Genomic DNA, 19,130 nt, shown 5'->3' with positions numbered 1-19,130 from the left:
CAAAATTTATTTTCTACTTGAAAAGGTTCCCCAAAAATAGCAAGTCCCGCACCAGTGTATGTGGAAGCTACCAGTACACCCCCGGGGGGTCCTCACTCAAGGCACGGTCGTCATTGTGCTGTTGCTAACGCAGGGAATCACCACAGCATTCCAGTGCTTTCTTACCACATTCCTTTCCACTTATTGAGCACTAGAAGTCTGGCTGGAACATGGTAGATGGCAAGTTCGTTATATTCCTGGTTCTCATATTAGATCTGGTCCATAATGAGGTAAGCCATTTCTCTTGTTTCAATTACATTCAATAAGACACACTGCGTTTTTTACCAAGCCATTTCTGCTTACTTAGGTACATGATTACAAAGCTCGAACCGACTACACCGCCTACTGAGTTCATTCATTGATGTCTGGTCAAGATTTTGAAATTAACGGTCAAAATCCTTACCATCCATTTAGTTTCACATTTATTGTGTTTATATATTGACTTGTCAATGAAAATGAAGCAACGGTTTCGCGGAAATCAGGCCGAATGATTCAATCGGATACCATCACCAGTAAAATTTCAACTCCCACGTGGCACGTGATGCTCTGCCACTGTTTTTCTTCACTTCACTTCGATGTTCATCCTCTTTAAATTTGATTAAACAGACATTTTGCAAGTGACTATTTCTTAAAGTTGTTTGTTTTGGTTTTTTTGCTTGTTTTGGGGGTGCATCGACTGGTATGCGATTAATTCTGGATTCATGTAGGCCAACCGTAAAAAAACACAAGCAAGCATGATACCCCAAGCATGGTTGTGTCTTTACGCCGAGGGAAAATACCTTTTGGCTTTCTGAATCACTGCGCGATTTCAGATTTGACAATCATGTTACTATTACATGAATGATTCTGTGGTATCAAAAACTGAGAACAAATCAGAAAACATTAATTTTAGGTGTCTTATTATAACTCTGGTAAGCCTTTTAATTTGCAGCGAACGCTTACACACATTGCATTACAGCGAACGCATTGGTTGCTCAATTTGATTTAAATTATCTGCTGATCTTAAAAAATGAATGTACATGAATTTATATATATGAATTTGGCTATGAAAAATACATTCTAGTTACCTAAAATATTTGATAATTATTTTAAATGTATTTTTCCTTCAAAGTATAATTGTTACTTTGACTTAGGTTTAACACAACAAGGCCCCTAGCTTACTTGCTGTGTCGCGTGAAAACTTTATATACAAAGGAGAAGGTTAGCGTGAGGTGTTTGAACGATGCCGAAAGCAAATGTTTGATCATTAATACCTGACAGTAAGCAGGGTTTGCAAGGACGCATTTCTAAATAAAACAAAACCGAAGTTTAACTTGTGCAAATACCACGTTCAAAGAACAATGTTTTCTTTAGAAACGATTCTACGAAAAAGTGGGGGTTTAACAAAAGAGGCTTGACTGGTGATTCCTTTCTTAATTTTTTTGCATTTCTGGCAAAAGTGGGGAGGCTATAGCCCCCCCCCCCCCCCAGTCACTCCTCAGTGGTGCCTTTCAGATTTACATTTTGTATACGTTTAGATGGAAAATTCTAGAAACTTTTGGGTTAGTTACGCAAATGAGCCCCAGAAATCCTAGTCTTCTTCCATCTACTCCTATCTTTCAAAGGCTCTAAGTTTAAAAGATGATCCTTCGTTTCACTCCATTAATTAGTTTTAGTTTTAATCTCTTTTTACTATGATGACAAGCAACTCTAAGATGGAGGTTCCCTTTGACGCCATTTGATCCGCATTTTGTAAAGAATCGTCACTGAGACAGACGAGGACATCAACGTAGGCTGAATCCGCCCAGGCATGCCCATCTTTCTTGACCTCACTGATAATTTTGGGGACAGACATTCAGGCTCTATGGTTGCTTTCATTTATCTGCAATGGTGATTTTGCTATCTGTCTTGTGTAGCGTGTTTTTTAGGTGAGGGGCATTTCATTTCATTTCATTCATTATCAATCAATCCCAAATACAATTCATACACAAAACCCTACAACTAAGATACATTACAACACTAATAACTAAAAACTAACAATTTTAAGAACAAATGAAAAAAAAATTACTTTACATGATTGAATTTAAGATTGACTGATTGAGGAGGAGCTCTCTAAGTAGGTAAACTAATCGAGAGAGAGCCCCCCCATAGAGAGGGCACTGAGAGAGAGAGAGGGCACCAGTGGCACTGCCCCCAGTTCACTCTACGGTGTAGTCACTTGCAAAGCCAAATTCTAAAATTTAGAGACATTCTCTTTGAATGGGTGAGGGGGGGCCTATAGGATGTTTATTGAACTAGAGATAATAGGATTCCAGGGTTACCCTCTAAAAATTAAAAACAGGCACCCAAAGGACATGCATTTAAAATCAAAAATCAGAGTACTCTTATATTACGTCAAATTAAACTCTATTTAGTCATTTTTAAAAGAATTGTTTATAATGAAAAGTCTGAATAATAGTAGCATAATGTATCACCGTATTCCAATTCATGAGCGGGAAAGTCCGGATGGTTAAAGAAGTAGCTTTTGGAACAGAAAATATGTTTTGCAAGCTATTTCATCTGGCAATCATCTCGATAATACTGCATTTCATGAAAAACTGACAAGCATATTAGAATTTAATCTGCCACATAATTGACATGAGCAATTTTTGCAATAGTTTTGAAAGAACCTGAGGAACTAAAAATAGCTTGTCCTGGTTCTTAATTACTTGTTGAACCTTTGGGTGACATAATAAAGAGGAACGGCGATGGAAGTACAGTGGGAGAATGAAACTTCACAGAAGAAAATGTAGGAGAAATGTTGCAAATCAAGTCAATGTCCTACCTTCTATATATTATGTTTGTCCTCTTATTCAAAAGACCTAGTTCTATTGTTCTCCTGCCTCATATTCAACTTGGTCTTTTTGGCCATTTTTGCCAATGAATTTGGCCTGGAGGTCTGGAAGCAACCCTGATGAATACTATTTTTTAAACCAATTTTTTACATTTGGTGTTTATAATTGTATTTATCTGCTTAGCTTTTTCTAAATTAACATAAACCTTCTCATATTTTAGGACTTTCACTGTCCCAAGGACCATTTTCTAAACACACTTAAGTACATCTGTCAGAGGTGCAAGGTGTGTCAGCCGGGAGAGTATGTCAATAGGCCATGCAACAGTGTGGATGACACAGAATGCATTTCATGTCCAAATGTAAGTTGAATATGCCCTTCATTTGTATTGCCAATCACAGTTCAAAAATGAGTGTACCAAGTATTGAACTTGAACAAATAAAGCAAAGAATTTTACATTGAGATTTCATAGCGCAATGTAAGTGGCATTTGAGGGGAGAGGGGGAGACCAGTGACCATGTGTTATCTACGACCTTCCTCACTCCAAATGCCACAGTACCGTGTAACAAATTGTAGTTTTTAGATTTTTAGATGAATAAAAAAGAATTTCATATGGTTGTCAAAGCCATCAAGTTTTGACATCTTAAAGTATCTGGTTGCAATTCAAACCAAATTTTTTTCTCTTCCATTATTTTGTGAAAAAGCGTTTCTCCCTCTCTGGGAGTATAAAGGGCTACAGGCCAAGGCCCCTTCATTTTCCTGGAACCATGTACGTCATAGCTCTATGATTTGGATATCAATTTAAAGTTGGAATTTATCACTGTAAATAAAAAGAAATTTTTCTCATGAAGATGTTGATCTGAGACTAAATTTCTGGTAAAATACCTCGGGAGCTGTCTTCAATGAACTTATATGATTAAATCATGATCACCTATTTTATTTGAACTTACAAACCACAAGTGGTCGAAGTAGCAGGTATTTAGACATGCTAAGCTAGCCTGTGCAGGAATATGAGGGCCTAGTCTTCTTGTGTATAAGAGCACAGGTACCCAAGCACTTTTAAAATTTTATTAGCTTTTATTGATTTTGTATTCGGTTAGCTCAAAAGCTTATCACTTTTATCCATTTGCAGAATACATATACAAGAGCTCAAAATCTTGAGCAATGCAACAACTGCACAAAGTGCAAGATAGCTGATTTGTCACCATGCAATGCAACCTCCGACGCTGTTTGCATGGAGGAGAAAGAAAATAAAGAAAGGGCTGAAGGTAATATGCAGGGGCAGATTTTAGCAGCAATGATTGGGAGGTGTTAGATAATGATTGAATTTTGGTGCCACACTTTTCCGGTGACTGCAAAATGATGGAATCACCAAGTTTTAAAATCCCGCTTTCAACAGTTTAAGAAGTTATGAAGACAAATAAAGTAAATTTTGCATTATTTTGTTACTACTGGCTACCAAAAAATGCTTTTCACCGAATCAAAGCAAAACTTTCCGAAGGAGAGGAAGATATTTTGGGCATGCTGATAAATTCCTGTCTTAAAATTAAAATCATTACTTCATGTGGCCCCGTAGAACTCTACTTTCTCTAAATGATTTATTGCACTTTTCTTCTTTTCTCTCTTTTCTCTATTTCTTTTCTTTTATTCTTTTCTTTCATTTTTTTCAAATTTTCTTAAAATAATGTTTGCAAAATAATGCTGAATCACCCAAGCATCCCCCTATTTTGCGTCGTCCATGACGAACTGCCGATATAACGAACATGTTTTTGTTTCCCTTCAGAGTTCGTTACATCGGGATTCCACTAGCCTTTTGTTTCTTTTTTACATCTACCTGTAGTAGATTTGTCAATTATTCGGTAATAGCTTCACGTCGCAAACATTAACGCTCAACTTCTCATTCTAGGTGACGATAGCAACCTAAAATGGGCCCTAGGTGGAGTATCAATAGTATTAGTACTCATTGGCGGGGTTGGCGGGGCCTTTTTGGTGGTACACTGTGTCCGTAGAAGAAGGCGGCGACCCCCAGAACGCCGAGATCCACACGACCAAGTAGAAGGTAATTGTTTTTACTTCATTTTGAATCAGTTACAGTAACTCGTTTTTATATGAACAATTTATAGCAACACAAGCCTCAAAATTGGTTAAAAGTTAAGAACTAATTAAGAAAAAACTGAGGCTCAACTAATGTAAAATTCAATTTTGAACAACGTTTCATCTCAAAAACGAGGATTTTTAACCATGTGTGGGAGCTTTTTCGGTAAATTTTAAAAAACTTGTCGGCAAATGAAGGTTGTCTCACTCAGGGTTAGCTAGCAACATTTATGCTAGCCAGAGTTAAAATATGCTAGCCAGGTGTTTATGTGGCAACAACACAGAATATGTCATACTAGCAGTTGTCTCGAATCTTCAATAATGTAATCTTCAATCCTTCGTTCATTTGCCACTCTTTGTGCACTTTGTACACTTAAAAGTAACTGACTATCTGCGCCGTTACGGTTGGTAAAAACATTTATGCTAGCCAGAGTTAAAATTAGCTTGAAATGCGCTTCAAAATACTTAGGCCTTATCTTCTGGATACCAACCATAAGGAGGCGCATCCACATCTATTGCCAATTCTGAGTCACTGCAGTATCGTAGCAGTTATTATCTTTTTTGACTTGAAACACCGTTTGTCAATATTGGTCACAGGTTAAAAAGACGAACTGTAGTAGAGTTTCATATTTTTTGCTTGCTTATTTTAGCAGAAACTAGTGCAAAATCGATTCTCTTCTTCATTCAAAGGCACAATTAATACGAGGTGAATTAGAGCCTCGGTCATACCTAAGTATCAATGGCAGAGTAATTAATGACTCTCCCAGAATCCCTGTTGCAAATAGATTAATCTTTTGATCTTCCATCTTGCTCAATGGACAACCCATTTTTAATCTTTTGTAACACTTCAATTGTTTATGTTTCTGAATACTTTAATACATTAAATTCTAGCTTTTTAAAACTTCTTTTGTAGTTCAATTAATGTGCCTGACCCGCAAGAAAATGCTGGACAATGATGAAAAAGAGAAGCCACCTTCTTCAAGTAGAGTCTAAACCCATCTCGTCTCAAGACACTCACTATTTAAAGTCTTCTTTGAAATAGAGGGCATGTAGTAAACACTCTTGCAAATACCATTTTCTCCAACATTTTCGTCAACCTTTCTGATAATCCATACAGGGCCCAAGCCACGAGGGACGATGACCACAACCCCCCCCCCCCCCCCCCTTAACCATCCACTAACCACTCCTTTGGAAAACGGATTAGCTTTCTGGAAATCAAGGTCTTTTGTTTTGGATCTTTAGTTTGCCCTTGGCCTAAAAACCTCCAAACTCGGGTTGGAGCCCCTCCCCTGCCAAATCTTGAAATCTTGCTGCCATGAACTGACAAATTTTGCTTGTTTCTCTCACATTATTTGTGTGTTACAATACCTTGTTTAAAATCAATTTTGCCAAATGAAAGTTTCCGTCCGCTTTAACAACCTGCTTTCCAGTTTGCATTCCTTGATTTCAGCGAGAAAATCTGTCTGGCACAGAAGCGAGGGGCTACACCCTCGATAATGTTTCTTAAGATCATTCCCCTTTAGATTGGTATAGATTGCTTCATTATTAGAGAAAAAGGGGCGTGAGTAGAGCTTTTACAAAAATATGGCGCGTGTGCGCGGCTGGAAGCTGCTGTGCTGGCACGGAGAGGATTTTCCCCGCGCACTAAAAGGAATGCAGGCCGGCCTGCTGTCAGTTAAATATTTCCAGGTTAAAACTCCAACCAAAACATGTCTGCGTGAAATTTTCCATCAGCAAATCGCTAAATCTTTATATTTTTCTCTGCTAGATTTGTGCCATTCTTTACCTAAGGATACCTTGCTAAGAACAAAAACCTTCATTTATTATAATGTAATTTATCGTTGTCCTAAATTCAGATAATGTTGTTTTGTAATATTTTGTATATGTGGTGTTTTTCTAAAGGAGATTTTCTGTCATAGTCACAAAGTAATTTTCGTACCTTTTGCCTAAGTTATACTTGCGAAATTAATTGTCAATGGTTAATTATCTGCAATGTAGATTAGTTCTAAGTTAACAAAATAATTTAATTTGATTTTAGAATAACAATGATACTTCTTATTTAAGTAGCTAAATGCATGTCTGTAAATTTTCGCGTTGTACTGCTTTGTATCTTTTCTCGTTCATAACTGAACTTGTGTATCTTATTAAAATGTTGCATCTAATTTGCAAATGCTGCTTTGTTTATTTCAAGTTTTCACCCGTTTACTCCTAGCTTTTTCCAGATTTCCCAAATTGCTCATACTTAGTAACTGTTAAAAGAACTGTAAAGGTAACTCATCCGCTAACTAGTATTACAATGATAAAAAAGCAATGGGTACCCCCAGGAACTATTGGAGTTTAATGAGGTTGATGCCATCGATGTTTTGATCAGCTCAAGAGACTGGACCCAGAAAAAGCTTCACTGATTGATAGCATGCCCTCAAAAATATTTCAAGAAAATTGTGAAATTTTTGCCCCTTTTCTTCATAGTAGTTTTAACATATGCGTAGAAAACATCAGCTTCCCTGAAAGCCTCAAAGAAGCTGGTATATCACCTATATTTAAGAAAGACTATGCTAAGAAAAATTATAGACCTATTTCAGTCTTGCCATCAATGTCTTAGATTTTTGAGAGATTAATGGAAAAGCAGATAAAGCCATATGCTAAATACCTTTCTAAGTCCTCTAATCTGTGGGAAGGGCATGGGACACAGCATGCCCTATTATGTTTTGTTGAAAACTGCAAAAAGGCATTAGACAACAGAATGAGCACAGGGGCTATTTTTGTAGATCTCTCCAAAGCATTCGATTGCTTAAACCACGATCTATTAATTGCTAAATTAGAGGCATATGGTTTCATTAGAAAAGCTTTAAATTTCATATATAATTATTTGAACTCGAGAAAGCAACATGTTAAAGTTTATGGATCTTCTAGTGAATGGAAGAATATAAACCATGGAGTGCCTCAGGGTTCTGTCCTAGGACCTTTCCTTTCAACATCTACATTAATAATTTTTTTATATTTGTGTCTGACAGTATGATTTCTAACTATGCGGATGACGCAACTATATATTTCAGTGATCATATGCACAATGTAATAATTAGGAAGTTAGAAAATGATATTACCTTTTTTTCTAAATGGTTCTGGGACAATTACATGAAATTAAATGGAGATAAATGCCACCTGATGTTTTTCAGCAGTATAAAGAATACCAACCTATCGATAAGAATTGACAACGAAGTAATTGCTGAGAGTTTAGAACAAAAATTACTGGGTAATATAATAGATAACACGTTATTCTTCAAAACGCAAGTAACATCCTTATACAAAAGAGCTAAACAAAAGTTACATGCTCTATCCCGTATCGCCAAGTACATGGATACTGTAAAACTAAAACAAGTTCTGAAGGCTTTCATCCTTTCCCAGTTCAACTACTGTCCTTTTATATGGATGTTCTGTGAGAGACGCTTTAATAATTAAATAAATCACCTCCATGAGATGGCATTACAAATCGCCTGAAAATCAGATGAAAATCTGATTTTACAACACTTTTAGAAAAGGATGATGCTGTAAAAATTCACACAAAGAATTTACAGCTTCTTATGACCGATATATATAAGACACATAATAACCTTAATCCTGCATTTATGGAAGATATATTTATTGCTAAACGCCTTCAATACAGCCTAAGGAACGGAAGCAAAATGCATCTGAACGCAAATGGGCCAAATAAAAACAAAGGCCTAAGGGGCACCGAAAAAGGCGTATCCTATCACATATGAAACGTGATTGAATTTCATTCAATCCAGTATTTTCCCTGCGGCCTGTTAGGTAAAGAAGGTATTGAATTAAAAATATATAGAAGAGAAATTGAGATAAGTCTAAATGGGTAGGAGTATTTACTGGTCTCTACCGCAAAGAAACATTTGCTAGACTTTTCACTGATTTTGCTAGTTTGTCTCTTATTAATTCTAAATTTAATCTTGTTAACGTTCGTATTTACGCGCTTTTCGTATTTGCTCTTCGTATGAAAATTTTCACATTGAACTCTGTGGAATTTAAAACCATCCTCAGTAACAACTGTTTTCCTAAATCCTTGGTTGATAAGTTAATCCGTGTCTTTCTTGACAAACAGTTTAAACCTACTACTAAAATTTTCAACCTTGACAGTAGCAAACAGCCTTTCTTGTTTATTTTTCCCTTTTTAGGAAACTATAGCCTTTGCATTAAGAAAAACATTACTAAGCTTATGAAGAAATGCTACCCTGATGCTCAGCTGAAATTCGTTTTCAGATCACCTAAACCAGTCTCTAATTTATTTATCTTTAAAGATCGTCACACTCCCCTTTTCTGCTCTAACGTTATTTACAAGTTAACGTGTAGTGGCTGCAGCGCCACTTACTATTGTAAAACTCCTTGTGCTTTATTGATCATACTCATTTTGGTTTCTCACCATTTACGGAGCTGATGATCCAACACACCATAGTCTATGTTAGCTAAGATCTGAAAAGAACCGTAACTGACCATCAGAATGATCTCAGAGAAAAATCTAGCAACCCCTATCCACCATCACCCCCCCCCCCATGTTTCAATCCAGTTTGGAAAAATTAGAAAGTCGATCTCAAGAAAGTTGGGTGGACATGTCGTGCTTATGTAGATAGATTCCAAAACTGCAAATGGAACGGCGATCGGGCTTTACCAAAAATCCCATTATAATTTTTTGCACAATCTTGGTTTTTCAGTAAATGCTGCCCGATAGCAGAATCGAAAGTTTTAGTTGTACTTTTGAATCTGCAAGACCGAGGTAGCTGTTCTCTCTACAGCACAAAAAAGTACCTTCCATCCATTCAAAAGGATTGCGTTCCAACCACCCAAAAGAGTTCCGTTATATATGAATTTACGTGCCAGTGTGATTGTGGCTACGTAGGATGCACTACCCAAAGATTGGAGGATAGAATAAACAGCATGTTCCGTCTAGTATTAGAAACAAAACTCATCCCCAAAGAGAACAGCCACCTCGGTATGTCACTTGACTTTTTGAAGCAAAAGATTGAGTTTTCCGTTATTCATGTAAGGTCAAATTTAAATGTAATTTTTTTAGCTACATTTCCTTGTATGCATAGGAATTTTAATGTAAGAAGTTTTCCCCTGTTTATACTTTGTATCTTGAATCACCTTGCTTATATTATCTTTGAATTATAGTTAAGTTGTATCTGAATGTAGCAATCATTTAGAATATAGCAAGAATAGGTGACCAAATGAAACATAGTTTGACTGCAACCGAAAGCAAGTGTCTATTTTCGATACGTAGATGACAAATAAACTATTTTCAAAACAGAGGCTGAGTGTGATACTTTCTAAAACGCCTTAACGGCCTTCACCCAGCCCTACAGTTTACATTTGAAAAGGAAGAAAATAACTCCTTGCCATTTCTAGATGTTTTGGTTGAAAAATCTGGCACTGGATTTCTCACTAGTGTATACCGTAAACCCACATTTTCGGGGTTATACACTCGATAGAGTTCGTTTTGCCCAAAACAAAGAAAAATGAGCCTCATCAAAACGCTTACACATAGGGCACTGATGATTTGTTCCAAGTCTAAACTCGACTCGGAACTTGAAAAAACTAAGATCTTTCTGGAGAACGGCTATCCAGAGGATGTTATTTCAGTTTACATTAAGGAGAAGATAGGAAAAAGGGGTTATAATGTAACTTGCTTATCTACACAGAAATGTGTTTCGCAAGAAGAAAAGAACAATTTGATGTTTTTCTAAAAAGATTCATATGAACTTTCGTAAAATCACATATCATACAGCAAGAACTTTCTTCATTCAATATCTTATTTTTTGCGCGAATCCAGGTATTTCTTGATGTTCGGCAACGCTGCCACTCTGTCGTGAAGGGCTTTCAGCTTTGGGAAATTCTCGTAGGGTTTTTGATGAAACATTTCTTCCCAGAAGCTCAAAAGCCCGAAGAATGCAATATCGGCCAGGGCAACCTGTAAGAAAAGAAAAAAACCGTGAATTCATGATACCACTATTTCAGTATAGGCAGTGGCGGCGCCAGCCAAAAGGCTCTGAAGGGAAAAGAAGGGTTGGGAGGGGGGAAGGGGTGGTTGATATAAACAAATATTTTCGCCATGCCCTTTTTGACGCCATAAAACGTGCTTTTACCAAAAAATGCCAACTTTACCCTGAAAGGAATGCCCATGACTAAATTTTGATTTCGTAAAAGCAGTTTTAAAATCATTGGATTACATCACTAAAATTTTTCTCATTTAATTCAGACGAAATACAAAAGTGGTGCGGCCAAGAACAGGGAGAGACGTGTCCCCCGCTCTCCCCCGTGGCGCCGCTACTGAGTACAGGGTGACTGCCATTTTCAAAAGTCGACGAAACAGAAGATGAAAAGAAAAAAGAAATTTCTATTTGGAGAGCAATGATCAATAACGTTAACAGAAGATTACGTAAATAGATATTTAATATAAAAGATTATTATAAAATATCACTTACTGAATCACCAGTGAAGAACCCATTCTGTGGGGCGAATCTCTCTTCAAATAACTTGAAGTCCACTTGCACTTGATTTTCCCAGAAGTCCTTTTTCATTGCTTCCTGTTATAGAAAAAGGTACTGAATGAATGCAACAGAATTCTTCCCGACTAGGAGCTACAAGCCCGTACTCCTACGATGAGCTACGAATAATGAATTCTCTTCAGGGACGTCGAAAGTTGGAAGAATTTCAAAGTTGGAGGGGATATGAATTGGCAAAGGTTATGACGTCGGAATGTTGCGAAAAGGGCAAGGAGGTAGGAGTTTTAGTCATAGAAATTTGTAAGAAATCGGAAATTCTTAGTCTTAATTTCAATTCTTATTTATATCAAACAATGATATTACCCAACGCTAAAACCGAGAGTTCTCTCGATCACGAATGAAACGACCGAACCGTTTAGCGCATAGGTTCTGTAAGTAATGACTTAGCACAACTTTAATGAAAAAGTTATAACATTTTCTGTCAGTTGGGAATCTTGTATCTTTCACCCTCTCAAAAATATACAGTTTCAAAAATATACAATTCAGTAATTTAGGTCTCTGGAAATCAATCCCAATTTTCACACCTATTTGGTTCCAAGTAAACCTGAGGCTCGTTCTAATGGATATAGAATTTCATACCAATATCAGCATGAATAACTACCCCGATGGAAACTTTAGTATCTCAACCCATTTGAAAGAGATTTAACCATTAAGTTTCTACATTGAAGAATTTTATAGTGGTCTTAAAGGTCAAAACAAAAAATCACCAAAGATAGATTATAATGACTTCATCACTTAGCCCATCTACTGCTTGGCAAAGGAAAGGTATATCTTGAACCTTTACCCTGATTCCTATCTAATTGCAACCAAAAAGTTTTCTCATTCTCTCTATATATCGATATCTTGCTTTTCAATCAATGTAATCTGCATTGCTAAAATTCTTCACCCTTCTTTCTTCTATGCTTTACCTATGTTGCTACTTGACCAGAAGTCACAGGGCCCTGTGCCTTTAACTCTACGAATTTCAGGCCCCCGGTAGATTAACACACGCTATTGGAAAAAGCACTAACCGAAACCAACTGTAGAAACCAGTATGCGGGGCATGGCGATGGCGCACAAAAGAAGCAGCCATTTTATCGTTTAGGGTGCACTTAAAAAATAGCTCTATCTAATTCAAAACTGGAAAAGTTTTAGCACGCCTGGTATTTGTAAGATTTTTTTTCGCAGGGCTGTTGGCGCAGCCAGGATCTCAAAAACGGCCACTTTCTCCAAAATGGTAGAAACAGAGTTTATGAAAAATGCATTATGCTGTAAACTTTGACAGTAAAAGGGTTTTGTAATACAATACCTTTGTCTCTTCATCTTTTTGCTTCATGGCATTGATCAACTTCTGGCCGACATCACGCAAACCATCAAATATCATATCATTTTTTGCCTTCTCCATGTTTGTCTTGCCATTTAGGCCTGAAAGATTTGTAGCAAAATAAGTGCCAAAATTTCATCAAAAACATAGCTTTTGCTTTATTCTGAGAGAGGGAAAGGTGGGCTTACGTGCTAGTTAATAAATACGAGTGGTTCTGATTTTCTGTTGTTTGAGGGAAGCACTCTCAGAGTAACGAGGCTTCTTTTTCAAAGGATGCTTTCACGCAGATTTTTTTTCGAAAGGCCTCTCCAGGCAAAACTTGCAATCTCCTTATATTGTGTACTTGATTGCAGACCCCATTGAAGTGAGTGGAATTCAAACGTTTGATCATCAACTTTTCATAATTAATTTTTTCAAATATTTTGCAAAGTTTATGAGTTACATGTACTTCAAGAATTGAATTTAATGAAATTTTGGTTTGTTGACGCTGCAAGGTAAAGTTTCCCGAGTTTGGTTTTATTGTAAAAATGAGTGCAGTTGCAAGTAGTAGTATTAACAGTTTTGTTGCCTCGGAGTGTATTTTCTAGCTTGTTCTATTGGAGTTTCAGGAAATTTCAAAAATCGTGCTACTTTGTCGGAATTTTCAGGAGAATATTGGCTTTAACACCCCCCCCCCCCTCACAAAAACGGAAAATTCATTTCCAAATGTGTTTCTGTCCACCAAGAAAGCCCCCCCCCCCTGACTGGGCACGGGAAAATTTGTTGTTGTACCTACCAAATTCATTTGCAAGATATCTCGCAATAGTAGCTGACTGTGCAATCACTTCACCATCTACCTCCAGTGATGGGCATTGGCCAAACGGGAACAGTTTTTCTAAAAAGAGAAATCACTTGAGTCAATAAACTTTCAAAACATCCCTCATCATATCAATATTGTCTTTGATTTTATTGCCCTCCATTTTCTTGGCTTTCTACTTCCTAATCTGTCCGACCCCCGGCAACTTCCAAACAAAGACCTTTGCATTGAAAGAAAAGCGTCAACCTTTCGTAGCAAAACAAAAAGTGCAGCGTCATGCTCACAAGAGAAGTGGGCGTTGCAAACTTCTGCTCCAACTGTAATTTCTCATCAACAAAAAAAGTTGGCCGCGACCATGGGCGTAGAAGACATGCTACACCCATGGTTGCAGCCACCATTTTTGTTGATGAAAATACAGTTGGAGCAGAAGTTTGCAACGCCCACTTCTCTTGTGAGCATGACGCAGCACTTTTTGTTTGCTAGGGTCTACGGTCGTTCGACCCTGAATTGCTCCCATGCAAAACAACAGTATCGTAAAAATGAAATGTGTTTCGGTGAAATGCCAGGGCAAATATATCGATTTCGAACGATAAAAAATAGTTATATTGGTTTTTCTTACGGTTTTTCTTCATTTCCGCCCACTCGTCTTTCTTGAATCTGTGGTCTTCAAATTCGACACCTGCATGGTGAAAAAGCAGCCTTGAAATCTCAGCTCTTCCTGCTAAATCAAAGTAGTACAACACGAACTTAGGCATGATGAGAAGTGGTAGCAAGGTTTAGATGGAAACACTGGAGAGAAATATGATCCGCCAACAGCAACGTCTTTGCAGGAGTGACTTTGCCTTTTCGCTGCGCCGTCTCAAAATAGACAGAAGACAAAGGTCAAAGAAACAGCTGCGTCAAAATGACACTGCAGATTTCCAGGGGTTGCCTCACCATTGTGTCCTTATTGTCGTTCATAACAATAGTTAAAAAAACCCGTAAGATGTCGGCTCGCTTTATGAAAAACCAGAAAAACCAGTAAGTTCACGGGCCTTCCCCCCCCCCCACAGGGAGGGGAATTTGGGCTTTGCAATAACTTTGAATGGTAGATTTCCTTTTATTATTGTTTTGGGTTGACTACTTCGTTTCATTTTTTTGTGGCTAATTTAATAAACTTGAGTGCAGGTTTGAACAACTGTTTAGGAAAACAGCAACAAAATTCTGCAGAATGGGGCAGTTTTTCACACAGTTTTGTTTGTGCAAGAACAAATAAAATATGGGCAAATGTGTAGATATATTGTGCAATGTTGTGACTGTGAAGAGTGTAGGACACAAAGATTTAGTATGTTGTAAAATGTTTGCCTTTTTAAAGCCATTTTCAAAATTTATACTGCAATCTGGCACTGACGTAAGTACACAACAAACCTTTAAACATCGGGTTTGTTCGTGTCAAGTTAGATTAATTTTTTAGAAGGGTGGGGATAAGGTTGGGATTAGGTAGACATTTATTCGTTTGGTATCCTTTCATTTACTATAAGAGGTATTAGGTAAAAAACATTCAAGAAGTGCCTAATCTGCAAAGTTGTAATAGAGAAGTGTACGTAGCTATTTACGAAGATTGTTGGGAAATCCCTCTGGTGTCTCGAATGTTCTGTTTTCGCGACACAGCACCACGCAGCGTTACACTGCATTCCATTATATTGTTGTAGGATTACCCCTTATTAGGATTACATCATATTGCGTATTCGTCTGTTTCTAGAATTATCTCGTAGTCTATTATTAGCAACATTTTATGCTTAGTCATGCTTTTCTGATAATTTCCTTGTACATATAAATATACGTAGTTAGTTAGATTCGGAGAGATTCGAGGAGAGCTTTATGTCTTCAGCAACAAACGCATTAGTGAAAGGTCCGGTGAAGTCCCCGGCGGGCACAGTCAGTTGGTCCAATGTATATCGTGTGTGTTCTTGAAAGTAGAAACTGGAGCCCTATCTCTGATTCTGGGATGCGTAAAATGTACCCTATTCTGTGACTTTGCCAAAATTGTGAAACTCTTTTCACTGAGAATATTCAAGCTTGAGCAGGAATTTTTGATACCAATTCATGTTAGAACCATTATTTTTCTTAAACTTATGACTAGGCAAGTTAAAAAGCAGAGTTCACTAAATTTGATTTCAACATCAATCTCTTGTGGTTCTTGACATATATATTTACAAGATCAGACATCTGTAAAACTATAACTGCAACATATTGCTTGCTTCACAACATTGTGTTCAATGCTTTTTATGAAGAAATGAAAAAGTTGTGTCCCTGCAATGAGTACATGCTAACAAAGACTTTAATTTCTTATCTAGGATTAGAGCAATATACAAGACTAGACGTACTGCAAAATTTGTTGTACTTCAATATGCAATTGATTTATCTAGAAAGTTATCTGCAACATCATGTCAGTAAATTCCTGCCCTTTTTGTGTTTCCTCTGACTGATTAAGAATGCAACCCAGTTTTCAAGATTCTATGTTCTAGAATTCTAGCTTTTTTCGAGTTTTTCGGAACTCACATGTAATACGTTTTACGAACAGACTGAGCCCCCCGTGATCAACTTTAAGGAGAGTTAAAAACTTGCTTCGTTCATAAAACTGACAAGATAAACCTAATCAATGTTGGAAATTAAATTTGCCATGACAGTGAAGAATGTTCCCGCACCTTCAGCCGATTGCATGAAGATGACTTAACCATAAAATTTTTTAGCTTTTAAGAAAAAATTCCATGGAGGCGAACGAATTAGTGTTTAAGTGGGGATGGTGCGAATACAAAGGGGGACTAAATTGTTTAAATATGAAAGTAAGAAAATTAATATCATTATTATGTCCAACGTGTGTCATAATTTTTATAATTGTCTAAATTACTGTGAAGTCTGTACCATTTTTGGCACTTACTAACGTTTCGGAAAAGAATATTTGTGCCCTTTTTATTCGTTTTGCCCCCCCCCCCCCTGTTCAAAACTGCGTTCGGCGGCCCTGGTGTAAGGCTAAACACCAGAAGGTAGCTTACCGTTTCGCCCAAGAGGCTTGTGAAAGCTCTAGCGGCCCAGTTTGGATTTAGGACAGGCAGTGCTTGAGAAAGACTGCGCTGTGCCTCGTTATATGTTTCATTGGATTGTTTTAAGTATTAGAGTTCGCGGAGAACCGTCGTCGTTCATGCTAGCTGTTTGGATTAAAGTTTAGCCTTGGAAATGTTAGTTGATGGAAATGGAAAGAAAAGTATAGCCGCTCACAAGAAATCGTCATTCTGTAAAGTTTCAGTCTTCTCAGTATATCTCACGGTTTAAATCATCCATTTTACAAATTGATGACGTCATAAAAATATATTTTTAAAATTTGTGAATTTTGATCCCAGAACCTAAAAGAGCACCACGAAATACCTCTAAATCTGCAAAATCAGTTAAAGGTATTACGAATTGGCTGAGATATGGCCACATTAGCACCAGAATAACAGAAATCCGTTAGCAAACTTCAAATCTTCTATTGGTCATATCTCGCCCAATTTGGAACATATCTAGCTAATTTTGCACATTGAGAGGTATTTTATGCCGTTCTTTCAGATTATGTGGCTAAATTCAAGAAATTCTAAAAATATATATTTGACGACGTCACACTTCTTCGGTACTCTATTAGGCTATGGTGTACAAGTTTAACTCAGTGTCCTAGGCAACACTTCACGAACATTCTCTTATGATTCCATTCTTTCATTATGTTTATGACAATAGATAAGTTGAAGTTAATAATCTTTAATATATACCTTAAGAATGTTGCTTAATGAAATGAAATTTGAAATTATATTTTGAACAACAATTTGCTATTCTAGAGTCGACTGATGCGATTTAGTAGCTTTCGATTTAGTAGCTTGTAAATAATTAGTGGCTTTCAATGTTGGTAAAAAACGGATTTATTAGTTATTTGCATTTCAAATGTACAAAACTTTTTGCAATTTTTTTATTTTACCTATTCTGAGTGCCTGAGGACCAGATCTTAATTTTGGAATTATGCCAGAATTGTGATAAAATTATGCTAGGTTAACAAAAATTATGCTAAATTTAAAATCAAGGCTATCCTGTTTGAGAAAGAGGCAAGTGCATGCGCCTGTAACGTAATAATTTGAACAATTTACTCACAAAACAATAGTCACAAAACACACATGATTGTAGAAAACAGATTGTTTTTAATCTTATTTTATTTGTTGTTGTTTACGTAGAACTATTTTGGACTTTTGACCCTGTTATAATTAGATATGTTTAGCATTGTTTAGGCATGTTCTTGGGGACACGTAACATTTCTTCTCGTTATAAGCGTGTCTTCGAGGATTTGTAATCATAGCCCTATATAAACTTTGGGCGTGTTTTACCCAGAGAGAGAAAGAGAACAGCATCGATAGTAGTTCGTACGAGTTGAAAGCAAAAGAAGAAACCGTTTTCGGCGTAGTATTTAGCTGTGAATAAGCCTGTTGCTTAGATAATGCTACGAGGTCAAACAAATAATAAGTTGAAATTAATTTCGGTTAACCTGTTACTGTTTATGTTGCTTATTCTTCACGTTGTTATTTTCATTTAGTTGCATTACATTTAGAACTCGTTAATTAATTATGTATAATTTTATCAACTATTTTGTAATCTTGTTTATTTAGCGAACAATTATCAAGATTGAAAGAACGCCAGCGTTGTGTTTGCTTTGTGGTATCTGGGTTCATTTTTAATTAGTTCGTGCCCTCCCCCGTAGCAGATTTGCTTTGAAGCTACAATGATGATGAAAAGAGTTGTTAACAAAGTTTCAAAATTATGCAAGAATTATGCTGGATTTCAAATTATGCCAATTTTTATGCTAAATGACGAGTTTTCGTCAAAATTATGCCAAAGCATTATATTATGCTAGATCTGGCTGCACTGCAGAAAACCTAATGCAGGACTCACACCAGAAGGAGCTAGGGGGTCATTGCCCACCGAAATTTATCTAAATAAAAGGTTTAAATAAGACCAAACTTTCATATATAAAAACTTGTACATTACAGAAAGACACACAGACACAGTGGGGGCTACGCGGTTGAAAGGACAATTTGATTTTTATTAATGGCCTTTCCAGTTTGAAATCGGTTGCGCGAAGCCTGCAATAGGATTCAGAGCCTAAGAGACCCGCTAAGAAATCTATGTGAATCAATAACTCAATGACTTGCCTATATTGTCGTCATGATATATACCGACAAACATACAAACACGACAAGAAATACAAAGGGGAAAAGTTGCCAGGCATATTAGCCTAAAATTAACTGAACAGAACCGCCTAGCTTATTACTAAATCCATTTACTAAATTTTGGGAGGCTTCAGGACTACACTCTTCTTTTAATCCTCTTTCCTTGCTGAAATACCTTTTACACTGTTTTTACATACGAGCCAGTAATTTGAGGTTCGGGCTGGCTGCTTTTAATTTTTCCCGTTCTTAATGTGCTCTAAAATTATTATGGAGTAAGTCACAAATTATGAA

The 19,130-nt window shown here is 36.9% G+C and overlaps 2 protein-coding genes across 2 annotated transcripts; one reads left to right on the top strand and one right to left on the bottom strand.

Moving 5' to 3' along the window:
- The first annotated feature begins 124 nt into the window (after positions 1–124).
- LOC135689731 (uncharacterized) lies at positions 125–7,113 on the top strand. Its single transcript, XM_065207059.2, has 5 exons — positions 125–269; positions 3,073–3,210; positions 3,982–4,117; positions 4,756–4,908; positions 5,857–7,113. The coding sequence occupies exons 1-5, from the start codon at positions 210–212 to the stop codon at positions 5,934–5,936; spliced, it is 567 nt and encodes a 188-aa protein (XP_065063131.1). The 5' UTR covers positions 125–209; the 3' UTR covers positions 5,937–7,113.
- A 3,567-nt stretch (positions 7,114–10,680) lies between these two features.
- Positions 10,681–14,474, bottom strand: LOC135690134 (glutathione S-transferase 1). The gene is made up of 5 exons (XM_065207610.2): positions 14,234–14,474; positions 13,594–13,692; positions 12,804–12,919; positions 11,435–11,536; positions 10,681–10,920 (listed from the first exon to the last, which is right to left on the bottom strand). The coding sequence occupies exons 1-5, from the start codon at positions 14,367–14,369 to the stop codon at positions 10,762–10,764; spliced, it is 612 nt and encodes a 203-aa protein (XP_065063682.1). The 5' UTR covers positions 14,370–14,474; the 3' UTR covers positions 10,681–10,761.
- Positions 14,475–19,130: the final 4,656 nt, after the last annotated feature.

Source organism: Rhopilema esculentum, chromosome 5, assembly GCF_057945365.1.
Source record: "Rhopilema esculentum isolate cy_ngs chromosome 5, ASM5794536v1, whole genome shotgun sequence".
NCBI classification, from domain to species: domain Eukaryota; kingdom Metazoa; phylum Cnidaria; class Scyphozoa; order Rhizostomeae; family Rhizostomatidae; genus Rhopilema; species Rhopilema esculentum.
This window is presented reverse-complemented; position numbering and strand designations above follow the sequence as displayed.